Here is a 19,416-nt window from a genome sequence, read left to right on the forward strand (position 1 = left end):
GCTGGATTAATTCTTGTTTAGTTATTGACAAATATCAGCTAGACTTTTCGCCTTATTGTCAATATTATGCCGGTTAAGCAGGGTTAAGCAGATTAACTAGGCCTAGAAGTTATTCGTGATTTTCAAATATGGAAGCAGATCAATAAATAGCAAGCTTGTTGGTGAATCCGGTGATTAGAATTCGGAATTAATAATCCAAGTAATAATCACTGAGCACTTTTCAGCGCTGTCGAATCGAATGTCTCAGCTCTGTCGCTTGTAGCACAAAGTTTTCATTATTTAATTTGCAGCAGTGGTCTTTAAATTTGGCGTCCTTGACATTTTTTATCTACTTAATTCAAAATATCTCACAATCATTTTCTTTTAATTGACTTATTCTTTAGGTTCGCCACCACATTTCTTTATATTGCTTTTTCTTCGATTTTCTCTTTTAAACAATTTTATCGTTACAACCGTACGGATATAACCATAGCAATCAAAATAGTTACAAATGGCACACCACTATGATTAAATTTTGTTGTGAACATCTCCATATCTAGTTCAGAAGATTAGGCTATTTGGTTAAAAAATTAAAGCCGGCTTAGCAATTGCAGGCGGTTTCGGAGTTGCGCCCTTGTTAAAGGTTGTAAAGAGTCAAGGGATAGTGTAACAAAACCAGGTTAATAAACTCGTTTCCCCTAATTGTTCAGTATTTGAATGTTCAGATATAAATATATAATTAGATACTTGTACTCATGCAAAATATGATAAGGTGAAAGTTGAAAATCTCTAGAAAAATCGAAATTATAAATAGGTCAAAAGACATGCGCAGAGAAGAACAACGACCCGCCGGGCGGACCTCACCCTTTGTTTCACATCAACCAAACTTTCTGTAAACAACAATGTTAGACTTTTCAACGTGACTCTCAGTGTTAAGTCATTGAAATGTACTCACCTGCCGGGTAGGAGTACGGATCCATCATGGCTTGTAAGTCGAGGTGGTGGAAATCCAGGGCGCTCTGCCCTGACCCACTGTGCCACACAGGCGTCACGACGGTAGGGTATAAGGTTTAAATCCTTCGGGAAAAAAAACAGCACAGCAGATGACTGATTCAGTAAATATCCACTTGGGGATGGCGTTCAGGATTGCGTTTGTAGAACTCCGTAATTCACTGCAGGGCTACAGTCAAAGATGTGTTGAGGTGTCTTGTCTCATGACAATGTCAGTAATTCATCTATCATACTGCATCATTATCAGCCTGGGAAATAGAAAATTTGTTTCATTTTATTTTATAATTTTTCTGAATTTCCTTGTCCGAATCTCCTGCAGGTTGGCAGGGGATGAAAGCAGGGTTCAAAAGTTCAAACTCAGCACATTTGTGACCACAGTCCTAAGCGCTCACCACAAGACCATTTAGTTTAAGAACTCTTCATTACAAATTCATTTGCACATAAAAACATTCACATATGTTTATATAAAATATATAGGTTAAAAGCACGCATATTTATTAAATATATCATCTACATACATGTATACATTAATGGTTATGTCCCTGCAAATATTTAAAAAAAAATAATGGTAACAGAACAGAAAGCCAGTTGGTTTTTATTAGATTTGGAGTTCTGCACCACAACGTGACAGGTAGGCAAACACATCTCTCCAAAGATAAAACTATATATATATATACCATACTGTTACGATTCTCTCTCCTACTCAGGCCTTCTGTAAACACTGCTAAACACAACACAATACATCAACACATCAAGAACCTGACAACAAGAGCTCCACATAATCTGGTACTTTAATAAGGGTCAAATAAGTAGGTACTAGACAATTGGCATCAAACACATCAACAACTAAAATGTCACTCTGTACATCACGGTACAAAACTCTACTGTCTCTATTTCTGGACTCGTACATCAACACTTGAGGACTCGACCAGGACTGACTTCATGGCCGACTAACAGTCCCGGTCTCAACGCTCTCCGGTCTTGAACTGTCACTTTCCTATACACTGTGTCACTCGTACACGCAGGCTTTCGATCACATGACCATAACATTGGTCATTTTTACGTGTAATCGTGTAATCGTAGTACTGTCCCTTGTCCATGGCCCCGCTGACCTGAGTGATTCACGTGTGTGTCAGTTGAGCCTATAGTTAACCCTTTTGCGCCGCCAATAGGGTCATAACAATACATTATATATACTCACACACACACATACACATATATATATATATATATATATATATATATATTAGCAACATTAAGAATTCTATATATTTTTGTCCATTATTTCAATAGTTACTTTTTTAAAAATCGAAATGATTGATGGATGACCTTGTTTGTTTGTTTGTTTGTTTGTTTGTTTCCATACATTCTGAACAATTTACTAAACACATACACGCACACGTCACGCAATGATTTTAGTGAGAAATTCCCTTCAGACAAAACTGACTAGCAAAGAATGTGTTTGTTTAGTGGTTCTGGTCTGGTAGTTAGGATAAGTCCAAGAATACCCCCCCCCCACCCTGTTTACTATGATGTATTCAACTGCCTCTGAGTGCGGGACTCAGCCACACAATGTTTATCTTCATTATTTTTGTTTTGTTTTGTTTAATGACGTCATCTCTAAGAGTGTTTTTTAACAAATTGAAAAATCGTGTTTATTGATTTTCTCTCTCTCTCTCTCTCTTCTCTCTCTCTCTTCTCTCTCCATTTTATCTGAAAAAAATAAAAGGACATTAAGCTTGGCTCTAGAAAGTTTTTATGTTGTCAGTTCCCTCCTTGGATTCATTAAGTCACACTTTTGGGGGGCGACTCGTCACACTTTTGGGGGGCGACTCGTCACACTTTTGGGGGGCGACTCGATGATGCTTGAGAATAAAAATGACTGTCGATAATTGATACATTTTATATATATATATATGTATGTATATGTGTGTGTGTGTGTGTGTGTGTGTGTGTGTGTGTCTGTTTGAAACGTTTGTTCTGTTCTTCAAAAGCTAACAATTGCCCATAAAGATTCAAAGAAGCACAAAAAAAAAAAAAACTTTGTTACAAATTGTTTCTGTTTTGAATGCCTATTATATAAAGACCTCAATGTCATGTCAATGTCATTATGTAATAAAAGTGGTCTACAACTTTGATTCATAAGCAAATTATTTTCTATCTCTGAAGCCTAACCCAAGAAATCTTTCTACTGGAGAATGAGCTGACTTAGCCAAAGTTTCGTGGAATAAAAATAAACATAGAAGAATCGAACACCAATGTCATAAGAAACAATGGAAATATTGTTTTGAATAAATAATTGTAGAGACTTGTGGGCCTTGGCCATGTATCTAGTCATGTAGGAGAACTCTATTTGTATTTGGTTGAAATAAGAAAAAGACAACATAATTGAGCAGCACAGACTAAACATACGAGTCAGAATAATAATGTGGTAGCTTAGCTGACACAAGATGTAAGGAAAGTGGATTAGGGTCTATATTTCTTTGTACCGAGACCCAACTCTGACCTAGATAAAATATCAAATATAAAATATCAAATGCTACTAATAAAATAACCAGTATTACAAATTGGAATATTTTGGTCTTTAAGTTTTGGTCTTTAAGTTTTGGTCTTCTTGGAGATAAACTTCCCCTCCCCACTCCCTTCCAATCAATATAAGCCCCGTGGTAGCCACGAGATGAGGTCTTAGAAGCCACAAAATAAGCCCCCCGGTAGCCACGTAATAAAACCCGTGGTAGCTAAGAAATGAGCCCCTTGGTAGCCACTAAATAAACCCCGAGTTAGCCAAGAAATGAGCCACTTGGTAGCCACGAAATTAGCACCGTGGTAGCCACAAAGTGACTTCCAGCGTGGCTACGAAAGAGCCTCGTGGTGGCCACAAACTACATCCTCTGGGTAAAAAAAAATGCCAAGATCTGAACAAATGGGCTACGTTGATCCAAAAAGAAACAGAATCAAACCCAGTTGGGGCGAAGGGCGCCTTTTTTTTAGGTTTCCCTCTCGCAAGTCAATGTCTTTTTAGTGTTAGATATATACACATCTTAGCCTCCCAGTCTGTGTGTGGGGGGGGGTGAGGAAAGGAGGAGAGAAAGTGTGTGTGTGTGTGTGTGAGTGTGTGTGTGTGAGTGCTGGAAAGGGAGAGGGAGGGTAACGGTGGGCAACTGTTTTGATTCGTGTCAGATGTTATGACTGCTTGCCCTGAGTCCGCCGGACAGGTGAACAAAAAAAAAGAATTCCTGAAATCCAACGGATTCAAAAGGGGATAGGATGGGGGGAAAAAAAAAAAGGACCTTCTCAATAGGCATCTTGCTTTAGAGTCAAGGGACATAACAATCATTCAGTTTTATTTTTTTTGTTGCCGAATTTGTTGACCCTTGTTTTGTGTCTGCGTTTCTTGACTTGTGTATTATCTCATTGTGTTATAACATTCAACAGTGTAATACGATAACGTAACACTCGTAACGAATTTTATTTCAAATTGAAATTTTATTTCAGAGTGGCTCAAAGTTCTAGACCTAACAGTTCAGAGCATGGCAGGGACTATTTAAATACAGAAAGACCAAAATATTGTTATACACATACTACCAGAATGTTAACAAAAATATACATAAACAATAGTATATCCTAAAAGCCAAACAGAGAAAGAAAATAAAGTGTAATTATAATCATAAAATAAACTAAAATAAAAAGCGGCGTATAAAATTGTAATTTCTATACACACTGGTCATACATTATATATACAACAGAAGAAATGGCTTGTAAGAAAATGTTGAACACTGCACTTGAGAAGATAACTCACAGATTGGGAGCAGCTCTTTCAGCAATGGAGCCAGGAAACCGCGCATAAAAACGCTAAATTAGTTAATGAAATCAAAGGGCGATCATCCTTCGTGGGAGGTTTCAATTTGAGAGTAATATCAGGGGGGGGGGGGGGGGAAGTTCTTTGAAAAAAAAAAAATTTGTAGTAATTATTCTCCCTTGCCACCCCCCCCCCCCCCCCCCCCCCCCCCAAAAAAAAAAGCTTTTATAGAAGGAACACACACACACCAAGATATATTTAATATCGAGTTGGGGGGGGGGGGTGACTGTACTCAATGAGGAAATGTTTACTTAGTGCTGCTGTAGACGTTGCCGACCTCCCCACTCCCAGCCTCCCTAACACCGCCCCCTCCAAGATTTGACGTAATGTGGATCACACGTGGTCAGATTGGAGACGCAGCAGAGTGTTCTTAAGACTTCATGATACCTTGATATACCTTGATATACCTTGTTATACCTTGATATACCTTAGAAAAAAACAACAACGAAAAATAGGTAGGGGTGGTCGACAGTTTGTTGAGCGTATTAAAAGGGAAAGCGCCCATTGAAGGAAAGGGGGGGGGGGGGGAGGCGGGTACTTATCTCTCGGTAACACTTCTGTCTAACCTCCCAACCTGTAGGTTTCACTGTGGTCAGACTGATGCCTAGACAAACTTCTCACATACAAAAGACCTTGGCTAGAATTATAATTTTGAATACTTCTATAGGTCTATAGTCTGATATTTGCTAACATTTTACAATTGTTTTGTTAAACAGCTTGTTACATATTTTTTTTCTTTTATGTTTTAAAATGTATTAAGAATCTCGTGTTTAAGAGAGAGAGAGAGAGACAGAGGGAGAGAGAGACTTTTTTTTTTATTAAGCGACATATAAATTTCATGTATACTAAAGTGCTTTCTACTAAAAACAGAAAAAAACAATGAACATGCCTTTATGTAACATGTTAATAACTTTCAATGGTTTAAAAGATATTTATATATAATTAGAAACGAGCATGTCGGCCTTGATAAAGATGAAGGGTATATAACTTCTATACTATTAATTGGATCATTATATACAACGTACACAGGAAGCAACTCATATTTGTAAGCGCTAGTGGATTAATTAGAGTAACGTCAATACATTAAATATGTTAACTCTTTAAGCCCTATATCCTTTAAAGCCTGTGGCACGAGCCCTGACAATGATATGCTAAATTTTAATTGTCGGGCCCCTGCCTGGCGTGGGGCCCAATTACGAGCCATCGGTAAAATCGGCCTCGGCGTGCGTTAACTTGCCGATTGAGTGAGAACCCTGCCCCTTACATAAAACATGAAACTCATGAGGTTTATAAAATGTATCCACATAGTACAGGGCAGGGCAGGTCCTACAGATTGCGGGGCCCTATGCGAAATGGATTGCGCGGGGCCCACTTTGTGTTGTGTTAAGGATAATAAGTGAAAATTAAGATTTTGTATTAAAAAATAAATTCGTCTTTGCATCTTATTCATACTTTACTAAGTACTAAATCAATGTCAAATTAGATAATAAATAGTAATTTTTCCAACAAAAAGCTGACGAATTCACAAATCCGCCTTTTAGATTTACTATTGACTAGCGAGATAGATGTAGATCTATATTTGTATGCCAGTGACTATTATAGTAAATTAAGAATTTGAATTTTTTTGTTTTGGTTAAAATTCGCATTATTATTTATTTTTTATTAAATGAAAGCTGACAATGCCGTTTTTTTTTTTAAATTGCTAATAGGATTGTCGTTTTCCATATTGAATGATACACAGAAATGACAATTTTGTCTGTTTTTAAGGAGATTTGCATCAGTTTTCAGAAGATTTTAATAATTTCAGGAGATTTTCATGACTTTTTCTATATTTTACAATTTCAGGAGAATTCCAGAAACCCATAAGTTGAAATGGTTTACTATAATAACTTAAACCTAGAATTCGCGCGGGGCCTATGAAAGTGCGGGGCTCACTGCGGCCGCATAGGTTGCTGTGGCCTAAGACCGGCCCTGCCCAAAGGTAGGTATACAGTTATTCAAGTCCCTTCTACTGGAGAACATGACTCTTTGAATAAAATTATTTGGTCAGATATTGTAATGTCGAAGGAGGATATTTGGAGCGATTGTTTACATTCATCTACACAGGTCTAACGAACTGCTGTTCTAATAAATAGTGTACGTGATAACTCTAAACCTGGCCACCCTGTGTATGCTTTTAGTAACACGCATCTTGATTTCTGAACTATTATTCAAATTATCCACCACAAGGTTCAGACTACAAGTTTGTTTCTAGAAGTATTCAAAGTGTTGCTCAGTCCATGGTATTATTTTACTTTATCGGTGCGGTGATACATTGGTACATATTGTTAGTTTTAAAACAGGTGCTTCATTTTTCTTCACACTATTGTTCTGCTTTATAACATAAGAATACAAAAGTACCAAACATTGTTCTTTCATGCTGATTCGTTACTGAAATTGATAACAAGTACCATCTCTTTGATAATAACTTAATAAATATTAATTTCCTTTTCGATCTTATAGTTTTAGCTATTGTGAAAAACTAGGGAGGAAGTCCTTTCCTGAACAAAACTCACTTTTAATGGTGCCAGGATAAAAATACAATGTACTTCTTCCCTTACTTAAAGTGGAACCTAGTTTAAGATTTGGTTTAAATCAAACATTTTGTTAGCGATGAAATATAAAATATAAGTCTCAATCGGTTTCATGTCCTCTCTTGATATCTCATAGAGACACTTGTGGGAGTAAATGGTGCTCACATTCATGTAACCAGCGCCCTATACAAGTAAAGATATCTAGAATACGAAGTTCAGCGCCCCATACAAGTAAAGATATCTAGAATACGAAGTTCAGCGCCCCATACAAGTAAAGACATCTAGAATACGAAGTTCAGCGCCCCATACAAGTAAAGACATCTAGAATACGAAGTTCAGCGCCCCATACAAGTAAAGATATCTAGAATACGAAGTTCAGCGCCCCATACAAGTAAAGACATCTAGAATACGAAGTTCAGCGCCCTATACAAGTAAAGACATCTAGAATACGAAGTTCAGCGCCCCAAAAGGGACGGAAGCAATGTAAACGGCTGATGTGAAAAGAAACAAGGGAAATAAAAGGTGCAATAGTTTGTTATTATTCCGAGACCAAAGTAAAGCTGATTCATTTCTAGGTCGTGCGGTTTGCGCGCTGGACTATCGTTTGGATTTATCGATGGTCCTGGGTTCAAACCCTGCCCGCTCCCATCCCCCGTCGTCCTGCGGGAGGTTTGGACTAGGAAGTAATTATCTTCAACTCTGAAGGACCATCCGAAACTTGTAAAACATTTACAAACAAACAATAGACATTAATTAATAACCATCATCAATATGAGAGTTCAGCAAACACATGAGGACATTTCAGCTCTGTAAAAATGGCTTTTTATATATTACCAGTTATGTTTAAAACTAGACTTTATTATTTTTTTAAAAAAATTATGCCTACCCTACCCAATTTTACCGAATAAGAGCATATATATTTTATTAAAAAGATATATTCTTTTGTTTTACTAAAAATGGACTTATTTTGTTACACCTAAATATTTTTTTAATGTACCATAAAATGAAAACACAGAACTATAACCCTTGCGATGTTAATACATGTTACCATGGTTACTGCAAACGCAGACAACGATGCCAACACAAAAGGAGTGATGTATTTACTTCCGCTGATCAATTGCATATTTGTTTCGGAAAGAAAACCAAAATAGGATCATGCCTCCATTTCGCAGCTGTTCGATCTTATACAACAGTATTTCATAGACATTGCTGGCTTGTTGAATATCTCGCTTCTGCCCATGTGGAAATGAAAGGAATGTTTTGAATGTTTAGTTTTTAGTTGCCAGGTCCATAGGGAGGAACACATAAAGAAATTGAATCTATGCCAGACAATGTCAAGTAATGTCCTTCAGTGTGGATATACATATATACACATTTTTATTTATATATTTATTTATTGATAGATTATTGATAGATTATTGATAGATTATTGATAGATTATTGATAGATTATTGATAGATTATTGATAGATTATTGATAGATTCAATCTACTTCAACTTGGATGAAAGTTGTTTTTTTTATTCTTATCCCATTTTTTTTTCAGAAACATAGAAATGTATATTCAGATAAACAACACCATTTTTATTCGCTCATTTTAATTTACTAACTAACCTGACAGTGTTCTTTAAGATTTACAAGTAAGACATACATATATTTATAATAATTTTAACATAATTCCCATACTGCTGATTCATATAAGTTATTTGCAATCATTCTATTTTTACAATACCTCTACTCATCTCGTAACTTCCTGGAACCTGGAGGGTGGGTAAAACCTGTACACGGATCTCGGAAACGGCTCTAATGATTTTCATAGAAATTTGACAGTTGCAGTATATCGTTTGGCAAAGAATTTCTAACTCGTTGGTCACTTTGGGAAAACTACATTTTGAAAGTTATATTTTTTTCAAAGTAAAAAAAAAAAGAAATTTAATTTAATTTGGCTAGAGAACGAGAACATATTTATGTGGCACGGACTAGAAGTCTTCGGGTAAAAGTTGTTTCATTGTTTTTTTTAACTATCAATCAGAGAAAAAAAAAACGCTCTATAAGATTTATAAAGGTGGCAGGGCCGGCCCTAACAATTGCGGGCTCTATGCAAAATGAATTGCTCGCGGGATTAGGATTATAAGTGAAAATTAAGATTTTGTTAGAAAATAAATTTGTCTCCGCATTACATTTTATGAAATGAAAGCTGACAATGTTTCATCTAGATTGTTATCCAAGTTTTATAGACAAATGGTCCTAATGATCTTTCACGTGGAAAGAATCACAGTACACAGTACACAGTACACAGTACATACACCAACAGATAACTTTTTTTTTAGGATAGTCTTTAACAATAGTATTGTCATTTAACATTAGTTTAGTCTAGAGTCTAGATTGAGAGCTAAACATCTAATTCTATTACAAACGTTATATATATCTTTATAAATAGGATTACTTACAATAACAACGAACTAATTGTTTAAACTAAAAACAATATATAATCTCATTATCTTGTTGAATGAAAATTTTTACCTAATGTAACCTATTCAACTAATTGTAATCTCAACTCTGTCGGTGTTCTTTATAAACTAGGTAAAGTTAAACTAAACTGTCAGTGTCCTTTATAAACTTGATAAAGCTAAACTAAACTGTCAGTGTCCTTTATAAATTAGGTAAAGTTAAACCTTATTGTTAGAGTTCTTTATAAACTAGGACAAAGTTAAATGTTCTATGATGTTCGATGTCTGTAAACGTATGCCTATAGCTAACACAATAACCTGTACAGTACCTAATAACCGACAGATCATAGTGTGTTCACACTTTGCATTGCCCAATTTTATAAGAAAATAAATCAAATACACCCAGCGTCGATTTCGAAATTATGAGTTTGAAATTCAAGTGCCTTACCACTCGGCCACCATCCGATTTAAAAATTATTTTAAAAATCCGCTGGCTAGTAATTAGATGGAGCAGGATTAGATGGTGTACTTGTAAGCACAACAACATTATTCTAACAGAATATACATTAGTAAAAACTGAATAAATATCTGTGGTTCTCACCCAAAGCACTGCGTCTACTCCAACCATCATCTGAATCGCGGCGCCAGTCAACCCATCTCCCCCCCCCCACCCCCCCGGGGTCAATGCATGTAGCGGGTAATGACCAAGAGAACATTTTAGCATCCCACGGTAAGCAGAACTGGCGATGTTTGAAATGGCGTGTCTACAATCTGACACCAATGACGTGATGTGTCATCAGCACGTAGCCCGTGACTTAGGTTCTAGATGTGTCTTACCGTCCACTAAATCAGCTATAACTCTGTCTTACACACAAGAAATCTGTCTTCGGGTCATGTTCTAGATGTGTCTTACCGTCCACTAAATCAGCTATAACTCTGTCTTACACACAAGAAATCTGTCTTCGGGTCATGTTCTATGGTACGGAGTTACACAAGAAAAAAAAAAAGACATGCCTTCTTCGTTCTCATTTTTAGTTTGGAGGGTTCAGACCAGTAGTCCTATTTGAAAATTTGTTCAGACCAGTAGTCCTATTGGAAAATTTGTTCAGCCAGTAGTCCTATTTGAAAATTTGTTCACTAAATCACCGTTCACCGTCCACTAAATCAGCTATAACTCTGTCTTACACACAAGAAATCTGTCTTCGGGTCATGTTCTATGGTACGGAGTTACACAAGAAAAAAAAAAGACATGCCTTCTTCGTTCTCATTTTTAGTTTGGAGGGTTCAGACCAGTAGTCCTATTTGAAAATTTGTTCAGACCAGTAGTCCTATTGGAAAATTTGTTCAGCCAGTAGTCCTATTTGAAAATTTGTTCACTAAATCACCGTTCACCGTCCACTAAATCAGCTATAACTCTGTCTTACACACAAGAAATCTGTCTTCGGGTCATGTTCTATGGTACGGAGTTACACAAGAAAAAAAAAAGACATGCCTTCTTCGTTCTCATTTTTAGTTTGGAGGGTTCAGACCAGTAGTCCTATTTGAAAATTTGTTCAGCCAGTAGTCCTATTTGAAAATTTGTTCAGAATAGTAGTCCTATTGGAAAATTTGTTCAGACCAGTAGTCCTATTGGAAAATTTGTTCAGCCAGTAGTCCTATTGGAAATGTGTTCAGCCAGTAGTCCTATTAAAAATTTGTTCAGCCAGTAGTCCTATTGGAAATTTGTTCAGCCAGTAGTCCTATTGGAAATTTGTTCAGCCAGTAGTCCTATTGGAAATTTGTTCAGCCAGTAGTCCTATTAAAAATTTGTTCAGCCAGTAGTCCTATTGGAAATTTGTTCAGCCAGTAGTCCTATTTGAAAATTTGTTCAGAATAGTAGTCCTATTGGAAAATTTGTTCAGCCAGTAGTCCTATTTGAAAATTTGTTCAGACCAGTAGTCCTATTGGAAAATGTGTTCAGCCAGTAGTCCTATTTGAAAATTTGTTCAGCCAGTAGTCCTATTGGAAATTTGTTCAGCCAGTAGTCCTATTGGAAATGTGTTCAGCCAGTAGTCCTATTAAAAATTTGTTCAGCCAGTAGTCCTATTGGAAATTTGTTCAGCCAGTAGTCCTATTGGAAATTTGTTCAGCCAGTAGTCCTATTAAAAATTTGTTCAGCCAGTAGTCCTATTGGAAATTTGTTCAGCCAGTAGTCCTATTAAAAATTTGTTCAGCCAGTAGTCCTATTGGAAATTTGTTCAGCCAGCAGTCCTATTGGAAATTTGTTCAGCCAGTAGTCCTATTGGAAATTTGTTCAGCCAGTAGTCCTATTGGAAATTTGTTCAGCCAGTAGTCCTATTGGAAATTTGTATGGAAAAAACTAAACAAAGTCAAGGACGCTAAATTGAACTCATTGTTGCCAACTAAAAAAAAAAGAATTTTTATAAATTTCCATGCGTGGCAGTTGGTCCTAGTATCCTTTATTGCAGCTAGTTTGTTTGTCATTTGTTTTAAACTACATTTGAAGTTCTAGAGTGGAAGTCTAGTGCTTATTCCACATTGAATTTATTTTGTGCTGTAAACAGAAGAGCTTTGAACATTTTATTTCAGCATTGCTAAAAAGGGCCCAAACATTATCCTATAACTTTGTACAAATAAAACCATAGACTATTCACACTTCCCTTATTCTGTGTACCGGATACACCAATTATAATATCTCCGCCATGCACAAAATAAAGGAATCCACTGCCGATGACGGTGTAATGAAAACCTAAATCGACCATCGCCGGACAACGGTCATGTCTGGATAACGGTCATGTCTGCGCTGGGTGGAGAAAAATATGTAGATCACAAATGGGACTGCGTACTCAGCGCGTAGTCACGTAGAATACAGTGCTTTTCATTCATCTTCGAACTCGAAGAAAAACTTTTTTTATTATTTTTAAATTTGCAACCCAGATTTGAACGGCAATTTTAAAATAATACCCCAGCCCCTCTCTCCCCAACCACCTGAAAAAAAAAGTGAGATCGGAATTCCAACCCAAATCCTATTGTATTAACATCTAAGCAAGCTACAGTTAGGCCATTAAGTCTGTAGTTTTTGACGACAAATACTGCCATCGCTACATATAAAACACTTGATAGACAACTAAGGTCTTAAAAACGAGTGTGCCGATTTATACAGGAACACATGTGGAAGCATTAAAATTGTAATACTTCACAGAATCAAAGTAATGGTATTTTAGCTGTCAAGATGTTTCGCTCTAGCAGCATTAGCCTCGCTAAATAGAGATGTGATAGTTGGCAGGTAGCGAGACTCTGTTACGGTTCATCAGCGAGATGCACAGTTTATCTTTCTGGCACCTCCTACGTTCTTCAGCCCAACTGACATAGATCAACTGATGAATAGATCAACTTATGAATAGGTCAACTGATGAATACATCAACATGTTGTTATTTTTCATTGATTTGAAAAGAAGTTGTGGTGTGTTAGTTAGGAAAATGCAAACAGACAGACAGACATACAGACAGACAGACAGACAGACAGACAGACAGACAGACAGACAGATAGATAGATAGATAGATAGATAGATAGATAGATAGATAGATAGATAGATAGATAGATAGATAGATAGATAGATAGGAAGCGTGGTCGAGAGGCTAAGTGCGCTTGAACTTTGCTTGTCTTGGATAACTAGAAGGGGGCTCGAGGTTCGACACTCGGCTCGGGCAGAGTTGTGTTTACTGAGCGCCTAAAGGCAGCACGGAAAACCAACTCCTAGATACTTCCTCCCCCCCCCCCCCCACCGGTCCACAAATGAGATTGGACCATAGAGCTCTGAGCATGCTATAAGCATGAAAGTAGCGCTATATAAAAGCTATAATAATAATAATAGATAGATAGACAGACAGACAGACAGCTTGAAGAAAAAAATGTGTATAATGGACAAATATAGTAGGTCTTTGGAAATAAAAATAATTTTAAAAAATAAGTTTTTCTGTTTCCTTGGAGTTCAAAGTTAAACTTAATAAAATCAACTGGCAACTTTTTAAGGTATATTCAAATAATCACTTAAATAGATTAAAATTAAAAAGAGTAACAAAATCAGGATTGTCATATAGAAGAGATATGTCTCTAAGATCTAAGATCAAAAACTACTCGCAAAGTGATATGTTAACGTTGACTTGCTTGGTAGAGTTTTAAAACGATCTAGTAATGTGTCTGTCCTTCACTTCATGCCTAACGGTTTGTGCCATTGTTTTGTTCCCTGTATCTATGCATCTAGGATATGGTCAGTGTACTGTCCACACTACACCCCTCGTTAACCAATGAGTATCTGTTGGTGTTTTTTTTTATTTAATTAGCATATCCTTTTCTTGAAGAAATCATTCTCGCATGATCGTTTTAAGAGTGAGTGTCTGAGTATGTCTTTACACTTGTGATGTATTCTACAAGCAGGCAGAGGCGTGTGTCATGTTTAGGTCAGGTAGGTAAACTAGAGTTAGAGTGCATGTCAGAGAGACGGACTTGGTAGGTCATAAATCACAGGTAAGCAGATCTCGAACCAGGGGTGAAGAGATTTAGTGAGAACTCCATTTACAAACTAGATGTCAGCGACTAACAAAGCTCTACACTATGTCATTGGTCTTTGAAAATAAAATGTTTCATATTCAGACCCAACTTTAAAATGTTTCGCTGTGACATTTTGCAAAATTTGGTTTTCGGCCGAGGGGGAGGGGGAAGTTTGACATTCGTGAGATGGCAGTTCTGGCATGCAGCATTTATCCCCGTCTGTCTCTCCTCACATAGGTCAGGGTCCTCGTGCCTTTCCGAATCTTCAAGAATCTTTACAAGCCTTTACAAGACTGTTAGAGTTTTTACAAGATCTTCAGAGTCTATAAAAGAGTTTAAGAATGTTTTGAAGTCCTTAGAAGTCTTGCTAAAAAATGAGGACAAATCTAGTTGACAGAGGCAACCAAAGAAACCTGCCACTAGACATTTGTTTGACTCACAGAATGCACATAACACTCTGGACGTGTCCCTCCTTGGCACCATATTATGTCCGTGTCTGCAGGAAGTAGTCTATCAACCAGTAGTTGACATCTTATTCAAGATATTCTTTTGATATTTAGCCGTTTTCTTTTATATAATATATATATATATTTATTAAACTTAGATACTGGACACCGTAAGTCATTATGCTAATTCCAAAACTGACCAGTAGTCCCGTAAACATAATTAGCCTCACCTTACCTTTCATAAAAGAACTCTACAGACTTAACTGTGTAATTCTAGTCACATCTTCCGAGATCATGAATCCGCTTCTAAGCGTATACCGCGCTTCTATGAGTTTCAATTCTTTTTACACACTAAGAAATTAACAAACAACATAAGACCTATATTTTTGTTATCTAACAACATAAGACCTATATTTTTGTTATCTAACAACATAAGACCTATATTTTTGTTATCTAACAACATAAGACCTATATTTTTGTTATCTAACAACATAAGACCTATATTTTTGTTATCTAACAACATAAGACCTATATTTTTGTATAGTCCTATAGAAGTCGAACTAGTGTGAACATACTCGTGTGAATCTAAAACGGGACCCTGAGCTTACAAATGGATATTTCTTAACGATGTGATGTAGTTATGTTTACAGCAGTCTGTAGATCCACTGTTACCAACATTGACTCCTAGTTGGATTGTCCTGTGTCTAAAGTGCATCCTACAATTGGGCTGGTCAGTTCGTAGCAAGCTCCCAGCTACGAAGACGTTGAAAAATCACAACTTCTATTGAAACAGTTCAACTTGGAACTAAATAGAAATCGAAAGGAAAATGTAGAGGGAAAAAAAAGATAAACAGCAAGAAATTCCTGGAATCCTGTGTCCAGAGATGCAGTCAAATGACTGACTTCTTCTCCAGTTTGGCACAAACACTTCAGGAACGTTGCTGAATCTCATAATAACTTTCACGAAGGAACATTCACAATTTCATGTACTCCTGGAGATCATGTCACTTTAAACAATGTACAAACACCAACTCATATCCACAAAGATGTAGACTTAAACTCTCTAATTCCCGAATATACATGTGCGCCTTCAAATTCGAATGTCTTTAACAATTTAGATGTCTCTAAAACTGTGATCACCAAACTCGAGTAGAGACATGAACAGTTGACATTATGGCTTGATTAGTAGAAACAGGACACTAGGAATATAAGGACGATGGCTCTTTTGGAGATGGTTTTATGAAGATGATAGCTAAGAGTGTTATCTTGTAATAACTCTCCTAATGGCTATCAATGATTTAAGGATACAATTTATTGAGGGGGAAGGTATTTTGAAATCATCAGCTATGCTTTTGAGTTAGTGCTAATGCTGTAATATTCGTCAGTTACTTGTGAATTAAGGTTTCTGCACGTTTCTAGATATAAAGAATAAGCTAAAAAGCATCATGGAGGCGCGGTGGCTAAGCGGTAAAGCGCTTGGCTTCTGAACTGGGGATCCCGGGTTTGAATCCTGGTGAAGACTGGGATTTTTAATTTTAGGATCTTCGGGTGCTTCAGAGTCCTCCCAGCTCTAATGGGCACCTGACACTAGTTGGGGAAAAGTAAAGTCGGTTGGTAGTTGTGCTGGCCACATGACACCCTTGTTAACCGTAGGCCACAGAAACAGATGACCTTTACATCATCTGCCCTATTGACCACAAGGTCTGAAAGGGAAACTTTACTTTTTTTTTACTTTTAAAAGCATCACGATACCATAACACTTACAGGTACAGGGTTTCATGTTGAAGGCTGGTGATAGAGACGTTCACGTGACATTGTTATGGACCCAAACCTAGACGACATATCAGCGGGAAGTCTCTTGATGGGGGACTTTGTTATGGACCCAAACCTAGACGACATATCAGCGGGAAGTCTCTTGATGGGGGACTTTGTTATCAATTGAATGTGGAGACATTGCTCTGCTGCAAGAACGTTTCATGTTAATTCCTTTTCAAATTTTTGGTTTCTTTTGTTTTACAGGTTTTAATAATTACATTTTAAAGAGCCCAAATACCCCACAGGACGGCTGTGTGTGGGGGTGAGTGGGCAGAGGCAGAGTTCGAATCCTAGACCATCGAGACGACACTCCAGAGAACATCACACGCGACCAGGCAGCCACCAAGTGTTACTCTTTTAGATATATCCAAATAATGTCATCAACTAATTGAGATTGTGAGTCAACTGGAGGTGTGTGTTTTTTATTGTTTTACAAATGGAGATTTCCAATAGCCCCTAAGTCTGTTTACATGTAGAAATACGATACGTAATAGAAACCCAAGTTTGCAAACATGCGTTCAGTTTTATGCATATCATATCAAGTTGTGGGACGAATCGTATGGAATTGCCCGGGCCGACTTTGACACCCAGTCCGCCCCAGCCCAAAGGAATTATACATGGCTGAGGCTAAGCAGTACTAGTCTATTAGGAACAAATGGAGAGGTTCCAGTTCTAGCCCCTGTCAAGTCTTTGAGTTTCATGCGTTCTGCGCCAACATGTTACTTGAAAAAAAAATAAAAAAGACACTCCTTGGGCTGGAAATGCAACACCCTAGTTTCAATTACTTTAATGTTTAGCAGGTATTTTTCTTGAGGTATGTTTCACACGGTGATGAAGTTAAACAATTCAGGGGCATAAAAGTAATGTGTTTTGTTTAGGTTGTGTTTTGTTTAGGTTGTGTTTTGTTTAGGTTGTTTTAAGTAGCCAATATTTTAGGTTCATTCTTCTTTGTTTCACCGCCACTCATTTTGTTTCCTTAGAGTGGAACAAGTCAAACATCTCAGATGTATATACTATTTATAATATTTATATTAGTCCATTGTAGTTACTAATAATAACACTAACATTTATTCAACGAATTATTTGGATATTTCACTACTGAACCAAGCTTAACAAATCCGCCTTTAAATATGAAGTCGAAACCAATTACTCGGAACCTTCATGGCCCATGGCGCGGTGGCTTTCGAGCCGGGGTCCTGAGTTCGAATCCTGGTGAAGACTGGGATTTTTAATTTCGGGATCTTTGGGCGCCTCTGAGTCCACCCAACTCTAATGATAAAAGTTGGGGAAAAGTAACGGCGGTTGGTCGTTGTGCTGGCCACATGGCACTCTCGTTAACCGTGGGCCACAGAAACAGGTGACCTTTCCATCTGAAAGGGGAACTTTACTTACTTTTTACTTCATGGCCCATAGAGCAGATCTCAGTAGAGGTCATCCATATTGATATCAAATATGAACTTTATGAGGAACATGTGTGATTTATCGCATCGCCCTAGTGTTTTTTTTTTCTTTTTGGTGCTTGTCTAGTGTACCTGTGCCTGGTTAGGCTGGTGGGGGGGGGGGGGGCGTAATAAATTTAAAGAATTTAAAATAGACTCAAGACAACAGACGAGGTTTTGAACCCTAGACCAGATATACTGCGAACGCTTTGTAACGCAATAATCCACCTTCCATTGAGATCGCACATCAATATGTCATTTCTGAAAGCTGCTTCAAGTAGTCCTGATATCAACTCGCAGAGTTGCTTCCCTTACGTCCCACTCATAACAAAAAGCATTATGTCATAAGATTAGATCAAATACGCTCCCTGTTTAAAGGGGATATGTTGGAGCAGATGACAGAAGAAACAAAAAATGCCCTTACCATTTAGGTGACAAAATATTTCCATCTTTATCGAACTTTAAAATCAATCACCAAACGTGAAAATGTTTTTATAATCCATTCAGAATCCAGCCACCGTCTATTTTAGCACATCTCTCTTTTGGTTGTCCACAATGAAACATATAAACAAATAAATCAATTCTTGATAAGGAATAATCACAATCACTGCAATGTACAGAACACTTGAATACACTTTAGTCAAAGTTTATATTACGCAACTGAGATGGAGTGTTCCGTTTAGTATATCCTGATGGAGTTAGATCCAACACTGGGCATAAAGCTCTAGTCTAGCTTGCTCTCTCTTGGTTGTGTATCGAGTTTAAGACCCTGTAAGTACCATGCACTGAGTCTTACACCACGAGAGCAACACTAGACGTAAAGTAAGCTAGTCCAACAAACAAAAAAAAAAAGAACCACGGCAGTGAGAAGTCCAGACTAAACTTTCCACACACACTAGAGGGTTGCATCTCACTCCGTCCGTCTCTAGAACCAAACTACTAACTAACTCTACCTACTACATCCAGGCCTGTCCCTTCATCTACAAGGACAAAAAAAAATAATACTCTTCCAATGCTGTATATTTTGTTTTCTTCTACCTACATTTGTGTGTCCCCCTCCCTCGTGTAACAGAAATGAGTAGAGGAGAGAGAACGAGAAAGAAGAGAAGAAGAAAAAGTAATAATAACACCAAAATAGAAGTGTGGGTTTAAAGTCGGCGTTTTGTTGTTTTTTTTGTTGTTTTTTGTTTTCGGGCAGCCAACCACGGCTCGGCAACCCTCGTCCCAAGTCGGAATGTCGCCTGCGTGTGTTTGGTAAGCCCCGCCCACATCAGGGGTGGGTGACTGGCAGCACG

At 37.4% G+C, this 19,416-nt stretch overlaps 1 protein-coding gene across 1 annotated transcript in view; it reads right to left on the reverse strand.

Annotated features, from left to right (window-relative positions):
- Window positions 1-19,234, reverse strand: part of LOC106073896 (homeobox protein six1-like) — a 139,371-nt gene extending 120,137 nt beyond the window's left edge. The window contains exons 1-2 of the mRNA XM_056025006.1: window positions 18,546-19,234; window positions 935-1,238 (exon numbers count right to left, since the gene is read on the reverse strand). Coding sequence (XP_055880981.1) covers window positions 935-962 — 28 coding nt within the window. The 5' untranslated portion in view covers window positions 963-1,238; window positions 18,546-19,234. The remainder of the gene's footprint in view (window positions 1-934; window positions 1,239-18,545) is intronic.
- Window positions 19,235-19,416: the final 182 nt, after the last annotated feature.

Source organism: Biomphalaria glabrata, chromosome 3, assembly GCF_947242115.1.
Source record: "Biomphalaria glabrata chromosome 3, xgBioGlab47.1, whole genome shotgun sequence".
In the NCBI taxonomy this organism is placed as follows: domain Eukaryota; kingdom Metazoa; phylum Mollusca; class Gastropoda; family Planorbidae; genus Biomphalaria; species Biomphalaria glabrata.